At 44.0% G+C, this 19,583-nt stretch overlaps 1 protein-coding gene across 7 annotated transcripts in view; it reads left to right on the forward strand.

The window, feature by feature from the left end:
• Adgrf5 (adhesion G protein-coupled receptor F5) overlaps positions 1-15,328 on the forward strand; it is a 91,210-nt gene extending 75,882 nt beyond the window's left edge. For 6 of the 7 annotated variants that reach the window (XM_034521781.2, XM_076915238.1, XM_034521780.2 and 3 more), the window contains 8 exons: positions 1,535-1,690; positions 2,561-2,769; positions 5,315-5,494; positions 8,207-9,610; positions 10,704-10,745; positions 10,840-10,899; positions 11,796-11,880; positions 13,947-15,328. In XM_034521781.2, coding sequence (XP_034377672.1) covers positions 1,535-1,690; positions 2,561-2,769; positions 5,315-5,494; positions 8,207-9,610; positions 10,704-10,745; positions 10,840-10,899; positions 11,796-11,880; positions 13,947-14,026 — 2,216 coding nt within the window. In that variant the 3' untranslated portion in view covers positions 14,027-15,328. Of the gene's footprint in view, positions 1-1,534; positions 1,691-2,560; positions 2,770-5,314; positions 5,495-8,206; positions 9,611-10,703; positions 10,746-10,839; positions 10,900-11,795; positions 11,881-13,255; positions 13,323-13,946 lie in introns of all 7 variants that reach the window. The other variant, XM_076915237.1, reaches the window with a different exon arrangement.
• The last annotated feature ends 4,255 nt before the right edge of the window (positions 15,329-19,583 follow it).

Raw genomic sequence — 19,583 nt, forward strand, 5'->3', positions numbered from 1 at the left:
ATAAGAGAGAAAGAACCAAGCAGCACAGAGTTTCCCTCTGTAAGAAAGAACCACTCTCTAGCAAGGATGATGCTTCCTGAAGGCATTGCCATTATCAGCATCCCAGAACCACTGGTTGAAGGCTCTAGGGTCAGGAAGACCTTGTTCTTTAAATTTTTTTCATTCAGTTTATTTATTTTATTTTATATGTATAAGTGTTTTGCCTGCATGTATCTTTGACACAGAGCCTGTGGAAGTCAAAAAGACTGTGTTGAGTCCCCTGGACCTGGAGTTATAGATAATTATGAGCCACAACATGGGTTCTGGGAACCAAACCAGCTTGTCTGCAAGAGCAGCCAGTGCTCTTCACCACAGAGCCATCTCTCCAGGCCCAGCCATTGGACTTTAAATGGTACCCGAGCCATTCCCCACCACATCCCACCCCTGGCACAATGACAGGATCTTCAAAGAGTGACATGCTTGGTAGAAGACTAGGTCAGAAAAACAATAATCTTTCAGTCATGGTTGGAAAGAAAATAGTCATGGGATGGAGAGATAGTTTAGAAGTTGGATGTGGGGGTGTCTGCAACCACCATGACTAACAGAGTAATGGGTGGAGGGAGGCAAGAAGCCAGTTTGGTTCAACATGACTAAGCAGCTAGTGTTGGTTTAAACTTCATAAGCCTGACCACAAGTAATTTATTTTAGGCATATTTGAACAGAGCATAGTTTGATGAACATTTTCCTGGTGATAATTAATTCAATCTGGTATGCGCAATAAAGCAAATGCATATAAATCTTGAGGAGCAAAGTAAGCTAAATAAAGATCAGATGTGATCAGATGTGACTACATCTTTGTTAAATAGACATTCTGATGCCAGAATGCATAAATTGGGTGTTTTTTTTAATATGCCTGATAATCAGTCAAGCATTGGGAGATGTGAAGATGAAGGAGACTGGGGACTTTCTCTATTGAAGCTTCTGGGTTGGTAGGACAGAATGACCTTAAGGAAGAGAGATGGCTTGTTGAGATCATATACTGCTCTTGCAGAGGATCCAAGTTCAAGATCAGTTCCCAGCACCCACCTTAGGTGGCTTCACAAGCACCAGCAATTCCAGCTCCATGGTATCTGATGCCCTCTTCTGGGCTCTGTAGGTAACTGCACCAACACAAACACAGACACCCATGAGTACATACAAATTTTTTTTTTTAATTTACATCAATCTTTAAAATATAGACTGGTCTATAAAGACATGACTATAAATCACTGTGAGGTAGGGTGTGATCGATGTGCCAAGTAGGATGTAGGCTCAGATGTGAAACCATGAATGGACAAGGTGACATTTTGGCTAGCACACGTACAAACATGAATTTACCTACTCCGAGAACCAGGTTATTTTCACATAAATACTTGAAACCGTATTAAAACTAAATGTCACAGATTCGCAGGAGATTTGGGGGCAGGTTTGTTCATATCAGAACATCTTGACAACCTTTACTTATGTCTTGGCTATTCATATTGTGAAATCATGGTCTCAATAATATTATCTTTAGAAAGAGAAGTTATCGGCAAGCAAGCATGCTACAAATACAGTCTCCCAGCAAACTTCCTTCGCTGGTGTTCCAAAGACATCGCAGTGTTCTGCCACTTTACCAATGCAGCCAACAGCTCAGTCCGGAGCCCATCTATGAAGCTTACCCTCGTTCCAGGTAAGTGCATTTAAATGACTTTCAAGTCATATAATCATGAGCAGAGACTTATTTATTCATTTGCTTTTTCATTTGCATATGAAGGCTTTGGGTGAACCACAGGGAATTAAAAAAGACACAGCGGCCATGTTCTCTGGCCTCTCGCCTAGGGCAGCGAGAGATGCAATTGAAGATGCTGTCACAGATGTTAGAGTGATCATAAAGATAGAACTACTGGGTGTGGCCAGAAAGGGTGTCTGGCTTAGCTCTAATGATAAGAGTGGAGAGGGAGCCTGGCAATTGAAATCATTCTTGGGCCAAGCCCTGAAGGCTAAGTGGTTTTCGAGGCAGAGTGGAATGGGCAGTATCTGTGTCCTTCTGAGATTCCTTACAGATAACATCAAGAGAATGTGTCCTTCCTGGTGCTCTTCCTGAGATAGAGCCATTTGAAAAGAAATGGTGGGAATATCGGGTGCTGGCCCTCCTATCCTCTGTCACCCCTGAGCCACTGTGACATGGTCTATTTTCAAGATGAGAAGTCGTGATCTGTGAGACTACTTCTATGAGAGTTCATGTGGAAGAACACTCCCCAGTCATAAGAAAGGCCAGGTGATAAGATGGCTTCTTTGTGACTGGAGTCCCCATGCACAAAAGTTCCACAGTTCTAACCAGTTAATTTGAGCTTACTGAATGCTGTGTGCACATTCTTGTGCATATTGATAACTGGGGCCTGTCCATCAAAGTAGGAAGGTATCATAACCTTAAGACCCTTGGTAAGCAAGGTTATTTCCAGTTGCATCCATTTCCCTTCAGATGACATAACTTCGCTCTTCTTTAATGGCTGAAAAACAGTTCCCAACCGTCCCTTTTATTTCCATGTTTCTGATACAGAGAAGAATATCACATGCCGGGACCCCATCATAGGTATCGGGGAGCCTGGGAAAATCATCCAGAAGCTGTGCCAGTTCTCGAGTGTTTCCAGAAACTCTGGACAGACCATCGGTGGGACCGTCACTTACAAATGTGTGGGCTCCCAGTGGAAGGAGGAGGCAAGGGCCTGCATCTCAGCCCCAATCAATGGTTTGCTCCAATTGGCCAAGGTGAATTAGAAACCCTGGCCTCTAAACCCTTGGGGAGGGATATCTCTCTGGTTCGGCAGAATTCTCAGCACTTAGCACTTAGGACTTAGCTAAGCCATGTACCCCTCCGAAATGCATGGCCAACATATATTGTATTGGCTGTTTTTGTGATTGCTGTGACAAAATCAATGACAAAAGAAACTCAAAGGAAGGAAGGCTTTAGTCTAGGTCACAGTTGAAGGGTGAAGACCATGATGGCAGGAAGGAGGAGGCAGGAGCAGGAGGAAGCTGTCACATTGCATCTACAGTCAGGAAGCTGAAGGAGACGGTGTCGATGCCCACACTGACTTCACCTTTTCAATCCCAGAATCCAGGCCTGTGGAATGATACCAGCCACGTTTAGAGTGGCTCTTCCTGCTTTAATAAACTCAGCATAGAAACTCCCTGTTAGCTATAGCCCCAAGTTTGTTCCTGTGATGATTCTAAACCCCAACCAGTTGACAATAAGGATTGATCATTTCAAAAATGAAACTTAGAATTGCTTTTAAAAACACTTACATTTGACCATGAAGTCAACAACGGATATGTCGTTCTCTAGGCTCACCTGAATGCCTAACCTCGAATGCCCAGCATCTCATGTCTGAGACCTGCAAGGGCGGGTGTATTATATTTACTTACTGATTTCTTTCAAATCTGATGACAAGTAACTATAATGCTTTCATAAAGAGATAATATAGAAACAAGATTCAATAACAAATAGTTAGAAAAGTATTGAAAGTGAACCACAACATGACGCTGGTGGAGATGCCCCAGTATAAAGAATTTAAATAAAATAAATATCTGTGTGTTCACTGATGGGTACTCATCAAAGGTTTTCTATAGAAATGTGTATTTTTTTCAACTCATACTTCTTAAGGAGTTGAAAAGGTAGATAGAGCCAGATAATGGTGATGCAAGCCTTTAATCCCAGCACTCAGGAGGCAGAGGTAGGTGGATCTCTGAGTTCAAGTCCAGCCTGGTCTATAGAGTTCCAGGATAGCCAGGGCTACACAGAAAATAGTTAGAATACTGATGTGTACAGATAGATGATATAATTTGTCATCTGAATCAAGATACTCTGAGAATAAAAAGGGACAGCTCTTTTATTTTTAATAATAATATTTTATTATTGAAATTTAATCACATAATTCTGCCCCCTTTCCATGTCTTTCCTCCAAGTTTCCCATATCTCACCTTGTTCTAATTTTTCTTTAATTTATATACTTATTCAAAAGCACAGAAATACAGAGAGAGAGAGAGAGAGAGAGAGAGAGAGAGAGAGCCTTCTCATACCATTTAATGTTGCTTATATGTATGTATATGACTTCAGGGCTGACAACTTGATATTAGGTAACCAATTTGGAAACATCCCTGGACAAGACTACTTCCTCTGCTCTCAGTTTCCCTTAGATGCCTATAGTTCTTTGTCTAGGCACGGGACCCTGTAAAATTCTCTCCTTTACATGTTAGTATGTCTGTTATTGTTGTCCTTGTTCAGGTCTTGTTAAGGTAGCCATATTATTGAGGCATCATGGATGAAGCTTTCTTGGCCATTTCTAGGAGACACAATCTCACAGATGATTTTCAAGTCCTCTGGCTTTTACAATCTTTCCATCCTCCCTTTCCAGTTTTTTTTTTTTTTTCTTCTGAGCCTTAGGTACAAACGGTGTGTTGTTGATGTATCCATTGGACTGGACACCCCATGTGTAGTCATTTTCTGCATCTTACCAGTAATGGGCTTCTGTAATGGTTTCTGTCTATTGCAAAGAGTTTTGTTGGTGAGGGTTGGAAGCTGTGTACATGTATGAATATTTAAACTGCAGCTAGGAATTATGTGTTTTAGTGAAGTGGTGATATAAGGTTGTCCTCTAAGGTGTATGACCTCGCTAACTCCAAGTAATTGGCCAGATTTCTAGGAGCAGACATGATTTCCCTGCTGTCGAATGAACCTTAAATCCAATTAGACAGAAGTTGTTTACTGCCAAGATATGAGTGCCACTATTGCCACTCTAGGGATATCTTGCCATATTGGTCTCTTTTGAGGTTCACAGCTGAGTAGAACTAGAGTTCACTTCACTCCCTTGGCAGCTTGCAATAGTACTTTTTGGGACTATGAAAGCAAAGGAGGACACTCTTAATAATTATACTGAGATAACAGATCTAGAAGAATGAAATATGGAGGGACAATCATATTCACAATCAGAGGTATAAGTAGTGTAGGAAGAAGAGTGGTTTCTATGTGGACAAGTGACTAGTTTATTTTACTTTAACTCTGTTGCAATCATATCTATCATTCCCGTCTTTCTAGTTACTTCCCAGGTTGGTATATGTTTAACAATTTGCTTTCTGTGCATGAGATCTTAAGCTTTCTCCATCTTGACGGGTGTGCACAGAGACTTTAAGAAGTGAAGGCTTTAATTTACAGTGTATACTATTGATGTGGGCATTGAGAAAAAAGGAAACCACAGCTTCCAGATTATTGGGATAATTTTATTTGTTTTTGCTTCTTTTTTTTTTTTAAAACTAGGCTTTGATCAAAAGCCCCTCTCAGGACCAGAAGCTCCCTACATACCTGAGGGACCTTTCTGTTAGTGCTGGAAAAGAAGAACGGGACATCCACTCATCTCCAGGAAGCCTGGGAGCCATCATTAACATCCTTGATTTGCTCTCAACAGTTCCAACCCAAGTGAATTCAGAAATGATGAGGGTAAGTTACATAAGCCTCGTGGGAGTTTGGGGTCTTGTCTTCTTGCACCTCTGGACTTGTTTGCAGGAAGCATCACTCCTTCCCACACAGATTTGTCTCTCTCAGAGTACTCACTTGAATATGAGGAGGGCACAGCGTGCTCTGCAGGCTCTGGCTTCCAGAAGAGCAGAGGGATTTTGGATTTCTTTAAAGAGTCTCTGCTTTCATTTCTTTGTTCAAATAGAATGAATTCCTGCTAGCGTTCTAGAAAAACTAGTAATTTAGAGGTTACAACATACGCACAGGTGGGTATGATGGTGTCTGTTTGGCACCTAAGCCAAGACTCTCGGCACACCTATAAAATACCAACTTGATCAAAATTAGTTTCTGAGAAGGTCTGTCGCAGACTGTCTTCATTAAATTAATTGATTTAGGAAGTCCCATCTAAATTGTGGGTGGCACCATTCCCTAGGCTGGGCATCCCAAATTATATAAGAGTGGAGGACATGAGCTGAGCACTTACATGTGTGTCTTTACTTGTTGCTCTCTGCTCTTGACTGTGGCTGTAACATGACCAGCTTTCTTAAGATTCTGCCACTGTCAGCTGCCCTGTAATGACAGGATATGATCTGGAATTGTAGGCCCTTAAATTGTTTTTGTCAGGGTATTTTGTCACAGCAACAGAAAGGAAACCAAAATAAGATTCTCAAAGGTCTTGCATTGAATGTAAATTATGAGGAAACAATGTAAACTTGTTTTGGGAGAAAAGAGAGCTTATAACAGTTCAATAGAAAAACTTTAATGAAAGGAAACATAGAGCGGTACGTCAGAATAAAATACATATGGGGTGGGATGGGACACTCAGAGGCCACAGTCTTTATAAGCCATTACTACACTATAGACAAAAGATTGGATTTCACTCAAGTCCAGTGATAGCTGAAATCTTAGGGGAGATCGCTTTCCTCAGGAGCTATAGATTTTGAAGGCCAGTATAGTTTTTTACTAGAGACAAGCTTGGGATGAAGGGAACAGGGTAAGGGGACAGCATGGATGATTTATGTCAACTCTTCTCACTTCCATCTTTCCACTGTCCGCCTCCTACTGGCTAAACCCAACAAGAGGCCAACAAGCATGAAGCCTTGTAGCAATATGCAAAGCTTTACATTTGTGGGTGGGGACCATCCAAGCATGGGTTGGGTTGTTTGGACAGAAATATATCGTGTCACTGTTCTAGAGGTGAATCAAGATGGCTGCAAAGCCATGCTCCCAGAGAAGAACCTTTCTTCACTTCTCCCAGCTTCACTTCTCTCAGCTTCACTTCTCCGAGCTTCACTTCTCCAATATATCTTTACAGATATATTGGAGTTGAGAGCCACTCAGATAATTCAGAATATGTATTGCCCCTAGTTTCATTTTGTTGCTGTGATAAACACCATGACCAAAAGCGACTTGAGGGAGGAAAAATTATAGGTTACAGTCCATCACTGAAGGAAGTCAAGGCAGGAACTTGATGCAGAAGCCACAGAGGAATGCTGCTTGGTAGCTCAGGATCTCATGCTTAGCTTACTTTCCTATATAGCTTAGGACCACCTGTATAGGGAATGGTGCTGCCCACAAAGGACAGTGCTCTCCTATATTAATTATGGCAATCAAAATAATTTTTTACAAACACACTCACCTGGAAGTCTGCTACAGGCAATCCCTCTATCAAGATTTCTTGGGCAATACTTATGGCTCTAGGTTGTGTCAAGTTGACAGTTAAAGCTGACTAGAATGGATGCTAAAAATAATTACATTTGTAAAGGCTATCTGTCTGCCTAAGGTCACATTCTCAAGGTCTGGGAATCAAGATATGTCCAGTGAGAGGTTGCCACTCAATCTATTCCATAGGTGTATTCTAATATAAGTCAGAAAAGGCAAAAATAGGGAGAAAAAATATTTTCAAGAGAAGGGAGTAAGTAAAAAGCATCAGGTTCAAGCTTATGAGAAAGAGAAATTGTTTATCAGACAACAAGACTGCCCTTAAAAATAGTGTCATAGCTGTTTGATGCTCAGGGCTAGAGTGGGTCTTCTGAGACTTTCTCTTGGTGGTGACATGCCACCTACCAAAAGCCAGACACTGACCTGGGGAGATGTCTGGGAAGTGCTTACCATGCAAGCATGAGAATCTGAGTTCAATTCCGTGTACCCATGGGTATAGGGCCTGAATTCCAGTACTGAGGAAGCAGACAGGAAGATACTCCCTGGAATATCCCAGCCAGCCAATCAGGCAGCATCGATGAACTCCTGATTCAGTGACAGACCCTGTTGACAGTTACTGTGAAAGAGATCCAGTGTTAACCTCTGGCCTCTGCATCTCCATGTACACACACACACACACACACACACACACACACACACACTGACACCCGTGCATGGGAACATGTATATGTTTTCAAAAATAAAATAAGAGCCAAAAATTAGTAAATAAGACCTCTCCCAGTCAGCGAAGTAGGTCTCAGTAGTGTGGGGTTAATTCTCACAGTCATTGTTACTGAATATTAAGCAAAGTTCCACAGCCTTGTGGTCTCTGCCTCTGTCAAGTTCTGTTGAGAGAAAGAAAGGGTAAGATTTTTTTTTTTTGCTTGTGTTGCCTCAGACCCTTGAACCAACCAGTATCTGGAGAAATGATGTTTTGTCTTACTTATCTTGAAAACTGCGTTCTTTCCCCACCCCTGCCCATGTCACCTACAGGACATACTTGCTACCATTAATGTCATCTTAGACAAGTCCGCCTTGAACTCCTGGGAGAAGTTACTACAGCAACAGAACAACCAGAGCTCTCAGTTTCTGCACTCTGTGGAAAGGTTTTCCCAAGCGCTCCAGCTGGGAGACAGCACTCCTCCATCCCTCTTCCACCCTAACGTTCAGATGAAGAGCATGGTGATAAAACGTGGCCACCCCCAAATCTACCAACAGAAGTTTGTCTTCACAGACTCTGACCTGTGGGGTGATGTGGCCATTGATGAGTGTCAGCTAGGAAACTTGCAGCCTGATTCATCAATCGTTACTGTGGCTTTCCCGACTCTCAAAGCCATCCTTGCCCAGGATGTACAGAGAAAGACATCCTCCAACAGCTTAGTCATGACAACCACTGTCAGCCATAATATCGTCAAGCCGTTTAGGATTTCTATGACTTTTAAGAACAACCATCGCTCGGGTGGCAAGCCACAGTGTGTCTTCTGGAACTTCAGCCTTGCCAACAATACAGGGGGCTGGGACAGCAGTGGGTGCTCTGTGGAAGATGACGGTAGGGACAATCGGGACAGAGTCTTCTGCAAGTGTAACCACCTGACGTCATTCTCCATCCTCATGTCCCCAGATTCCCCAGATCCAGGATCTCTTTTAAAAATACTTCTGGATATCATTTCTTACATCGGTTTGGGATTTTCCATAGTCAGCTTAGCTGCCTGCCTAGTTGTGGAAGCCATGGTATGGAAATCAGTGACCAAGAACCGGACTTCCTATATGCGCCACATCTGTATAGTCAACATTGCCTTTTGCCTTCTGATTGCTGACATCTGGTTCATTGTGGCTGGTGCTATCCACGATGGTCACTACCCCCTCAATGAAACAGCCTGTGTGGCTGCCACATTCTTCATTCACTTCTTCTATCTCAGTGTCTTCTTCTGGATGCTAACTCTGGGCCTCATGCTCTTCTACCGGCTGATTTTCATTCTACATGATGCAAGCAAGTCCACCCAAAAAGCCTTTGCCTTTTCTCTAGGCTACGGCTGCCCACTCATTATCTCATCTATCACAGTGGGGGTTACGCAGCCGCAGGAAGTCTACATGAGGAAGAATGCATGTTGGCTCAACTGGGAGGACACTAGAGCACTGCTGGCTTTTGCCATCCCGGCATTGATTATTGTGGTGGTGAACGTGAGCATCACAGTTGTGGTCATCACCAAGATCCTGAGGCCCTCCATTGGAGACAAGCCAGGCAAGCAGGAGAAGAGCAGCCTATTCCAGATCAGCAAGAGCATTGGGGTCCTCACGCCACTCTTGGGGCTCACTTGGGGTTTCGGTCTTGCCACCGTAATCCAGGGGAGCAATGCTGTGTTCCACATCATCTTTACCCTCCTCAATGCCTTCCAGGTAAGCTCATGGCACCAGGATTGCAGGAAATGCCCATTCCTGTGGGATAAACTAATTATAGAAACACAAACAAGAGGAGGAATGGGGAAGGGTTTTCATGCACAGGAGACCTACGCTTCAGAGAGCAGTAATTACAAGCACGCAGAGACAGAGGGACAGAGTCCTCTGCTCCCATGGAACCTTGAACCTTTTATCACCTACATTATAACTGGGCTCCAAATGTCCCTGTAATACATTTATTTATAGGAGGACATTAAGTAACACAATAAGTAGGAGGAAAGTCACAATCCTAGTCTAGATGAGGCTGTTTGCTCAAGATAGTCTTGCCTTAGTCTTATCTTTTAAGTATAGCTCTGCCACTAAGTCAAGTCATGGTTCCATTTAGTCTCTGTGAGCATCATCAAGCTTTGTGAAGACAGGCTTCCTGTTGGTCACTGTATCTACCTCTAGTGCCTAATAAAGACCTTAGCCCAAGGTATGTTTCCAAAAGACAATTGAAGGAATCAGATGCTGGGTACCACATAGTTTTTCCAGAAAGGGATGTTGAAAAATGAATGCCCTATATATGCCATTCTATTCGGTGATGTTCAGGGGAAGACACTTCTTTACTCTCTTAGAGTATGTAGTCATTTACAATGGATGCCAGTTTGTTAGATGAGCTATAAGAGAAAGATGGACAACAAGGAAGCATCTTGTTCCTGGATGCCTGTGACAAAGATGTACTAATCCCAACTCCTACCACTGTGTGTTATAGGCTACAATATTCTTAGCTTTCAAGATATGCTTCCATGGATAGAAACTTTCTCATCCTATGATTGTCTTCATAACATAGAGGGATGGATGAGGAATAGTGTGGATTTGAAACACGTATTTAGTAGCATAACCTGCATGGAAGTACTGTTCATGGTTGGAAGAAAATAGAAATGATTCCCCTAGTGTTGATCAATTAAGGTTCCTCGGTGTATAACTGTTGCTTCTTGTAATTTCATCATGTTCTGGACTCATCACAGCCACTCAGATGGGGAAGGTGGGACAGACTCAAAACCTGTTCAGTAATGCTTTCTTCAAACACAGCTCTTAATCCTTTCCACAGGGGCTCTTCATTTTGCTCTTCGGCTGCCTTTGGGATCAGAAGGTAAGAACAATGATAGTTTTGGGGTTTCAGGAAATGTCTAACATTCACAAACAAAGTCTATTGTATTGACCCTGGCTTCTTTTAAACGATGCAGGTGCAGGAAGCTTTGCTGCATAAGTTTTCATTGTCAAGGTGGTCTTCCCAACACTCAAAAGTAAGCCTGGCCATGAAGACACTTCCTGTCTCATATCCTCATGGAACCCAGTAATATGATACAAGGAAGTAGATTAATTCTTACCTTGGGTTTGTGACCAGGATTCTTTAGCAAAGAAAGAAAGATAAAATGGGAAGAGAGAAGGGAAAGAGAGGAGAGGAGAGGGGAGGGGAGGGGAGGGGAGGGGAGGGGAGGGGAGGGGAAGGGGAAAGGGGGAGGGGGAGAAGGGGGAGGGGAAGAAGGGGAAGAAGGGGAAGGGGAAGAAAGAAGGGGAAGAAAGAAGGGGAAGAAGGGAAAGAAAGAAGGGGAAGAAGGGGAAGGGGAAGAAGGAGAAGGGGAAGAAGGGAAAGAAGGGGAAGGGGAAGAAGGGGAAGGGGAAGAAGGGGAAGGGGAAGAAGGGGAAGGGGAAGGGGAAGAAAGAAGGGGAAGGAAAAGGAAGGGGAAGAAGGAAGGGGAAGGAAGAAGGGGAAGAAAGAAGAAGGGGAAGAAAGAAGAAGGGGAAGAAAGAAGGGGAAGGAAGAAGAAGGGGAAGAAAGGAGAAGAAGGAAAAGAAAGAAGGGAAGAAGGGGAAGAAAGAAGGGGAAGAAGGGGAAGAAAGAAGGAGAAGAGGGGAAGAAGGGGAAGGGGAAGGGAAATAAAATGCAGGGAAGGAAGAAGGAAAGGAGGAAAGAAGAAAGAGGTGAGGAACTGGCAAAGAGAAAGAGGGAGGGAAGGAAAAAGGAAGGAAGGGCAGGAGAGAAAGAGGGAGAGAGGCAGGGAGGAAGGAAGGGTGAGGTAGCATTTAAAACACAGAAAGCGGCCACTAGACAGCCGCAAGTCAAACCCTCCAAGAGATCAAAACAGCCTTGATCTCCCAGTCTTGCTTTGTGATTGTCTTTTCTCCCTCTGTCTTCTAGTCAACATCCATAGGTTCATCAACACCCGTGTTTTCGATGAGTTCTCCGATATCCCGAAGATTTAATAATCTTTTTGGTAAAACAGGTATGTAGTGACTACTAGATACTCCCAGGTGGACTAGATCTTACTGGCCCTGACCTACTCCTACCTCCATCCCTCACTTCATGGAAAGGACCTAAACTACTGTGTTTGTGGTAGATATTGAATATTGGGGTTTGCTTACACATTCACAAGTGACTAGGAGGTTGCTAAAGAGGGCCCACTACTCTAAATGGTCAGCTAATGTAAAGACACAAAGATGTTAGGAATCTTGACACATCCCGAGAGTCTGTCTATCAAATATAAACAGTACCTGCAAGTTTCTGGGCTTGTCCAACACAGAATTCTTTTCTGTGTCACACAAAGCATAAACATGGAAATGTTGATTATACGATTCAACTCAGGCTTGTTCTTTCCCTTTATGGAGCATGCTTGTTTTACATTTCCAAACTGGGTATACATACATGTAGTATTATGCAGCCTAGATATTCTATTAGACAATTATAAGTTCTACCCAGGAAACAGGAACTAGACAGCATTAATGACTTCAGAACTGGTCTTAGCTAATCGGAATGTAAATCCCAATCCCAACCACTGCCTCCCATAGACAGTCCCATAACTCTGTCCCTGACAGGACAGTCCCAGCACACCACCTGATAAAGCAAACCCGTTACACTGACAGACACCGCCCCTCAACAGGGAATACCCATCACGATGCCCCTCCCACGAGAAAATGACTTCCCAAACTCCTTCCTTTTTACTTTTTTTTTTTTTTTCAGTTTTTGGGATCAAACCCGGGTTCTCCAGCATGCTAAGCAAGCAGTCTGTCATTGAGCCACCTCCCAGACACCCTTCCATCTCTTTAAAACCAGATAGATCTCACAAATGCAAGCTTAACCTGTGTTCACTTCCAGACGGTGGCTACCATACATTTGATACCAAATATATTCGAGTCTGAATATTGTCATAAGTCTGAGACCAAACCTCCACTAGATATAGTGCTCCCGCTTCCATTTGGGGGATCACTCAGGAGAATGGGGGATTGTCCCTTTTCACTTTGAGAGTCACTGATTTGACTACTATGAGATGATGGAGTCACTGAAACATCAAAACTATTGCACTGCATAGGTATTTAGCATTTCCAATGAAGTGAGTAGAAGTTAAAAATAACCCACCAAATCTAAACTTTGCAAAGTATCAGGGTATTAGAATATGCTCTTTTTTTTTTTTTTTTTTTTTTTTTTTTTGAGTGATCCAGATCTAAGTTGGGATGTGAGCCTTGTTCCTGGGATATCAGGGCCCGAGATTCCTGGTTACTGCCACTGGATAGTCTTATGTGGGCCATCAGTACAGCCTTGCTCTGGATAATTTTTTTCGGGGGTGGGGGGCTAATTACTGTAACTTTGGTTTATGTTGTCAGCAGCCCCAAAGGCCCCCCAAGGCAATGATGGAAACCTTGTTAGCAGTGGCAGTTCATCATCCTGATGGTAGGGTAGTGGTCATTTCAACCCTTGCCTTGCGTGGCGTATGCTCTTTACCTTCCCCAAGCACAGTGCACAGTGCCTGCTGTCTGCCCACAAAAGGCTGAACAGTCACGCCAACCTCCCTCCCTGCTGTGCTGGTCCTCCTCGGTAGTTCTGTCAGTATCTGTCCCTCCTTCTTTGATCCTGCCTCTTCCTTCCTTATGGTTAATCTTCGCTTTCCTTTTCTTCCCTTTATGACCCCTTGGCTCAATGGTTTGTTCCTTCCTAAGGATATCCCCAAGTCAGGATAAGCAAGGGGACCAGAAAGTTTTCCTTGTGTAGAATCCCCCAGGGTCCATGCATGTGGGGGCTTATGGAGAGACTTCCTACGTTGAAAATCTTCCTATGGTGTGAAAATCTGACTGCTGGTGTGCGGTGTAGTTAACGCTTGGTGGCTGCTGCGCATGCTCGAGGACGGCACTTCCGTTGTTTGTTCTCTGGCACCTTGGGTTATGGAGGAGGGCAGGCATGGGTTCATTTCCAGGCATGGCTGCTGCACCGGAGCTCGTCTTGGCTCCTTAGAAGATGTCTGCCCTCCAAAGTGCCCGATCGTTTTTTGAGGCTGAGATGTTTATTTTATTTTTTCAGGAACATACAACGTTTCCACCCCAGAGACAACCAGCTCATCCGTGGAAAATTCCTCTAGTGCTTACTCACTGCTCAACTAGGACCTGACAAAGCCAAACCCACAGGACCTCTCAGAAACAGGGCCCATGCCAAGAAAAGGGACCCATTCAAATCTATGGGTGAAGTGTTCTCTCTGCAGACTTCTGGGGCAGATGCTGAAGAGACTCTTTCAATAGAGAAGATGTTTTCTTTTGTAAAGACAGACTAAAAGCAGTGGCCATGTTTGTTTTTGCTCCTAGCCCTGTCCCTCGTGTAATGCCAAATATGTATAGTATTTAAAAGAACCCTCCCCACAAGGCTCAACTTGTCTCTGTGTATTGTAAAATAGAATTTTGAAGAGAGTTTTACACACGCGCGCGCGCGCGCGCGCGCACACACACACACACACACACACACACACGTGTGCACGTGCGGGCGCGCACACACTGGCTACAAAGATAAGAGTTGATTGAAACAGTAAAAAGTTAGTAGTCTGGGATTCAGTGACTTCAAGGAAGGAAGGAAAGATGGAGGGAGAGAGGGAGAATAGAATGGAAGAAATAATGAAAGAAGGAAGGAAGGAAGGAAGGAAGGAAGGAAGGAAGGAAGGAAGGAAGGAAGGAAGAAAGGAAGGACAATGTAGGAAACATTAGGAAGCACATTTTAAGGTTTCCAGGATTGTGTTGTAATATGGCCTCTCATCTACCACAGTCCTGAGAATGAAAATATATGGCTCAAAACCAGAAAATGAAATGAAGCCATGGGGGATGTACTTAGTAAGTTTCTGATCTTTCCCTGGCTAAAAGGACAAAAGACAGAGGAGGGAAAGTAGAAAAGAAAGTAGGAGGGAAAGATCACCATGTGGATGCTTCTGGCTGGATAATAATATTTGCAAGCAATGCACCCAAGGAGACACAGTTCTCATGACAAGGACATATATGAAGCTTTGTATGTCGAGGTCTGAGCGAAGCAGGGTGAACATGCAGAGCACATATGGCAGCAACTCTGTAAGATTCAAGTAAGGTTCGTTTCCCATGTTCTTTCAGATAAGCGTTGCATGCTAATTTGTTCAGCACTTTGAAAGCAATGCATGCATATGTATATTCTCTCTGGTAATTGATAAACTTGATTTACTGCACTGAGCTCAGTCACCCACATCTGTCTTACGCGTAACAGCTTTAACCAGGTACTCTCCGTGCATTGTAGACTAGATTTAATAGCTGTGTAGCATGTACATTTTTATTTTGCCTTTGTGACTTCATTGTGACCATGGTGATGACAGCCCTTGGTGTGCTGTCTATATTGCTATGTACTATCCCTTCCCAGCCTTCTAAGTTTCCAGGTCAATATACATTCAGAGTTTCTATGGTCTGATTTGTGTTTTCTGGAGGAAAAAGTACCTGGCTCTTCTGTGTTCCCAGCCACATTTTACTTTGATAAAGCAAATGACAGATTCCCCCATCCCCACTGCCAAGGATTTATGCCTAAGTAGGTTTGTATGTGCGTCTCTCAAAAATACAGATATTTATTAAAACTGCACCCATGTTAGAATTCACCATGCTCCGTATCCAAGAGCAAGCGTGCATTCCATATCAAAGTGTAGTATCAAAGGAACAACGTCAGTAAGAATGATGTCTTGGTTAATTTTTCATTGCTGTAGTAAGACACGTGGATGAAAGCAACTTACAAGAGAAAAGGTTTGCTTTGGCTTACCCTTGGGAATACAGCCCATCATGGCGGGTGAAGCAAGGCTGTAGGATCATGAGGCCAGCCCATCACAGCGCTTTAGCTGTGGAAATAAAGAACAGGAAGTGAGATCAGGCTATGAGAACCCAAAGCCCTCCCCCAGTGACATCTTTCCTCTAGCTAGGCTCTACCTCCTAAAAGTTCTATAATCTTCCCAAACAGCACCATTAACTGGGGGCAGAGGGCCTATGGGGGACATTTCACATTCAAACAACAACAAACAGCAGACTCTTTAGGATGGACATGCAGCGTTGGGTTTTTATGGAGTGAGAGACTTATGTGGGTATATCATTGGGAAGACAGAACAGAAGAGCCTGAGGTCTGACATTCATAGTTCTAAGTACTTTCAGTCTCTTAGTTCTAAGCTTAAATTCTGTTTCTGCTTCTCTGTTCTTCATAGCGGAAGGGCAGGGTGGGACATACAAAGTCCCATTCCTTGAGTCCCGTTTCTGCTCAAGTGCCATTCACATCTTCCCACACTTTCGTGAGAACCACCACACGCCGGCCCCATCCCAATTTAAGGGCTCGTTATTTAAAGTTCTTACAGGAAAGGAATCCACGGGGAAATGTGGATGCACTCTCCAGGAAGTCTCCAGCAGACTCTGCAGAGCAGAGGTCAGTAGAGGGAAGACAGAGAGGAGTCTAGGATGGGGCATCCTTTGGACTAGAATCAGGTATCAGAGAAAGAATGGCCTGGATGGCTCAGCTCCTTGACCTACATTGAGGAGAATTGAGCAGGAGATGTTTGCACAGTATAACAAAGTATAACATAGTCTAACAAAGCAACATTGGCATCCTGGAAGCTTAGCACCAGGAGAGGCTGGGGCTGTTGTGCTCAAGAATGCAAAGGTCCAATGCAGACTGAACTTTGGCCTGCTTTATTGGTGCCCCTTGGGAGCCATTGGGCTTGACTTTGTAAGGAGATTCCCCATAGCAGCATAATAGTAGGAACTTTTGAGCGGAGTCCCATAGGATGTAGATCTGGCCCTCTGCCTGCTTTCATTCACAGAGACACGTCCCCCTGTCACCAACTAGCATGCCTACAAATTCTAATGCAAACATGAATTCATACACAGACCCACAAACTGACAAAGGCACACAGGAACGTGTGTGCACAGGCATGCACACGAGCACGCGCGCGCGCGCGCACACACACACACACACACACACACACACACACACACACACACATATCCAGGTACATCTGAACACACATTAACACCCAAATACACAGGCACACATGGACAGATGTCTTCATGAGAACTGCCACATCTCTGTCCAAAACTGAATGCCTTTTTGTTTAAAATCCCTACAGGAAGTTTGTTAGTTTGTAAATGCAGGATTCAGGAGGGGGCAGACGTACACACATCCACTCCAACACGCACATGGACAGATGCCCCTTGATCTTTCAAGGCATAGCATTGGATTCCAGAAAAGGAGGCTGGAGATGTGGCTCAGTGGTTAAGAATGCATACTGCTCTTACAGAAGAATCCCAAGTTCGGTTCCCAGTACCCATGTTGGGCAGCTCACTACCACCTGTAACTCTAGCTGAAGGGAATTCCGTTGCTCTCTTCTTGGCTTTGAGGGCACGTACATGTGTATATCCCACTCTTTGCCAGACACATTTACACATACTTAAGGGTTTAAAAATAAAATCCAGAAAATCTACATAACAAAACACAGAAAGAGCACATCCTGGTTTCCTGCCCACCACTGTACACACAACCCCATATTAACATTTCTAAATGATACCATGAAATAAACATTGTATCCAAAGTTGTAAAAGATAGAACCAGGTAGGGTAGTCACATTGCGTGAAAGCTAGAGCCTCTACCCAGTTCTGCAGCAGCAAGGGGCACTAATTGTGGCAGAGAAGGCATGTTCTCTGCCCTTGGTGCCAAGTGAGTCATGTTCACTTTGTTAGGAGAGTGCCCCCTACTGCCCACATTCCCACATGTCTTTATTGTGTAAAGTAGATTCCAAGGGCCACCAACTTTCCTTAAGGGACTTTCCATTAAGGCAGTTTCTTGCAAGAAGATCCATGCTAATGTTTCAGGGGTTGTGAAGTTGGAGAATCTAAATTCAATTAATACACAGCAATGTTCTCAGGGAATACTGTAAGCATCACCCTGGGAGGAAATGAAGAAACGCCATGGGACGTCAGCGCCTTTTGTGATTTGTGCAGGGCTTTTCAGAGAGGTCTGTGTTGGAAGAAAATACATCTGGAGATGAGAAAGAGTACAGCAGCCAGTCATCGTGGAGGGAGACATGGGGGAGTTATTCGCAGGTGAATGGAGCAGTAAGTCACAGCCAGTTACAAAGACAGAAAAAACATGATGTTTATTCAGGGAAAAAGTGTTTTATCTGCAGCGTGTAGGAGTACGGTGTATGGACTTTTGCACCCTGAAGAAGAAGCCAGTAACCCACGTCAATAGAAACCTGGTTCCTTGAGAAGCCGCACAGAAGGAGCTTAGAACAGACATCTATTTCTTACTTATTTTTAAAGACAACAGAGAAAGCATTTCTATGGCAACCAGATGCCATGGGGCTTCTAGGATTATGACTCGGAGTTTAAAATCATGTCCTACTAAAATCTCGGTATGTTAGTGATGCTTTCTTTCCTAATAATAAAATACCTAATGATTTACCCAGCTTGCTTTGTATATGGTGTCCATTTGTTGGTCAAGTGCTGCTGCTGTCTCATGAGTCCACATATCGGCCAGAACCGGATCCTATTCTCCAACACCCCCTCACCCCCGTGAGGCCTTCAGATTTCCAGACAGGGAGGATGCCAGAGGCTCACGGCTAAGTTCTGGCAGGTCCCTCAGCTTTTGTTAGACTGTCCAGACTCCCTGGACGGATATTGTGAATATCCAGGGCCACGTAGGTGCTTTAAACAGGGTCCTTGAAGCAAAGTTAACAGGATCTAGATATCTAGGGAATAAATCGACTCATGTCTGTTCCAATGTGTGTGGTTGGTTGGCTGAAGTGATAGTCCCCCCCGTGTCCTCTATACGTAAATGCTTTCCGGCACATTCGTCTAAGCTGAGGTTGGCAAGGTTCCTGCACCTGTGCTTCCGGAGTAAAAAGGGCTACAAGAAGAGGGCAGATAGGTACAATGGCTGAAGTCCACTCTGAGTAAGACACCTACTATTTATTTCCAAAGTCCATTCCAGGGACTAGAGAGCCATGAAGGACCTCAGTTGTGGGGTTCTTTCCTCCCTGCCAAAATTCTATTTATGGAACCCATGACAAAGCTTAAACAGAAGTCACATGTTCAACCCCTTCCAGACAGGTTGCTGGGTGATAAACGGAGAAGACAGCGTGTCCGAGACGGGTGCCTTTTTCACAAATGGGACCTGGGCAGGAGCTCCAGGAGCCTGTTCCCATCGCAGGGATTTTATTCTTTATCTCAGAGCTCAGTGAAATAGGATGGTAATATTACAGAGTAAAAAGGACTACCCCCAAGGAATGTAGCAGGGGTGGGGGTGGGACACAAAAGGCAACTGGAACTGATTGGGCAAGGCCTGGGAAGACTGCGGTCACGCCCCAGTTCCGGCAGCACTGGACAATAGAATTCAAGAATGTCTTCATGCTTAGCCTCTTTGGGAACGATTTTGATCAGTGTCACCTTCTGTCCTATCCTGCCATTCAGCACCTCCCTCCCCCACCACCTTCCGCTTAGTTGTGAAAAGAGGTGTTTGATTTTGATTAACTGAGGAAAATTATTACATCCATTTGCTGTTTTTTTTTTTTTTTTTAATTAAACCATGAGACTTTTCCCATGCCCCAGAAGCCTTTTCACAGCTGTCTGAATCAGCTTCGTCTCCCACATCTCCAGCTGGGCTAATAAGTGACAGCTGGCCTCAGTG

This window comes from Arvicanthis niloticus, chromosome 17 (genome assembly GCF_011762505.2).
Source record: "Arvicanthis niloticus isolate mArvNil1 chromosome 17, mArvNil1.pat.X, whole genome shotgun sequence".
Lineage (NCBI taxonomy): Eukaryota > Metazoa > Chordata > Mammalia > Rodentia > Muridae > Arvicanthis > Arvicanthis niloticus.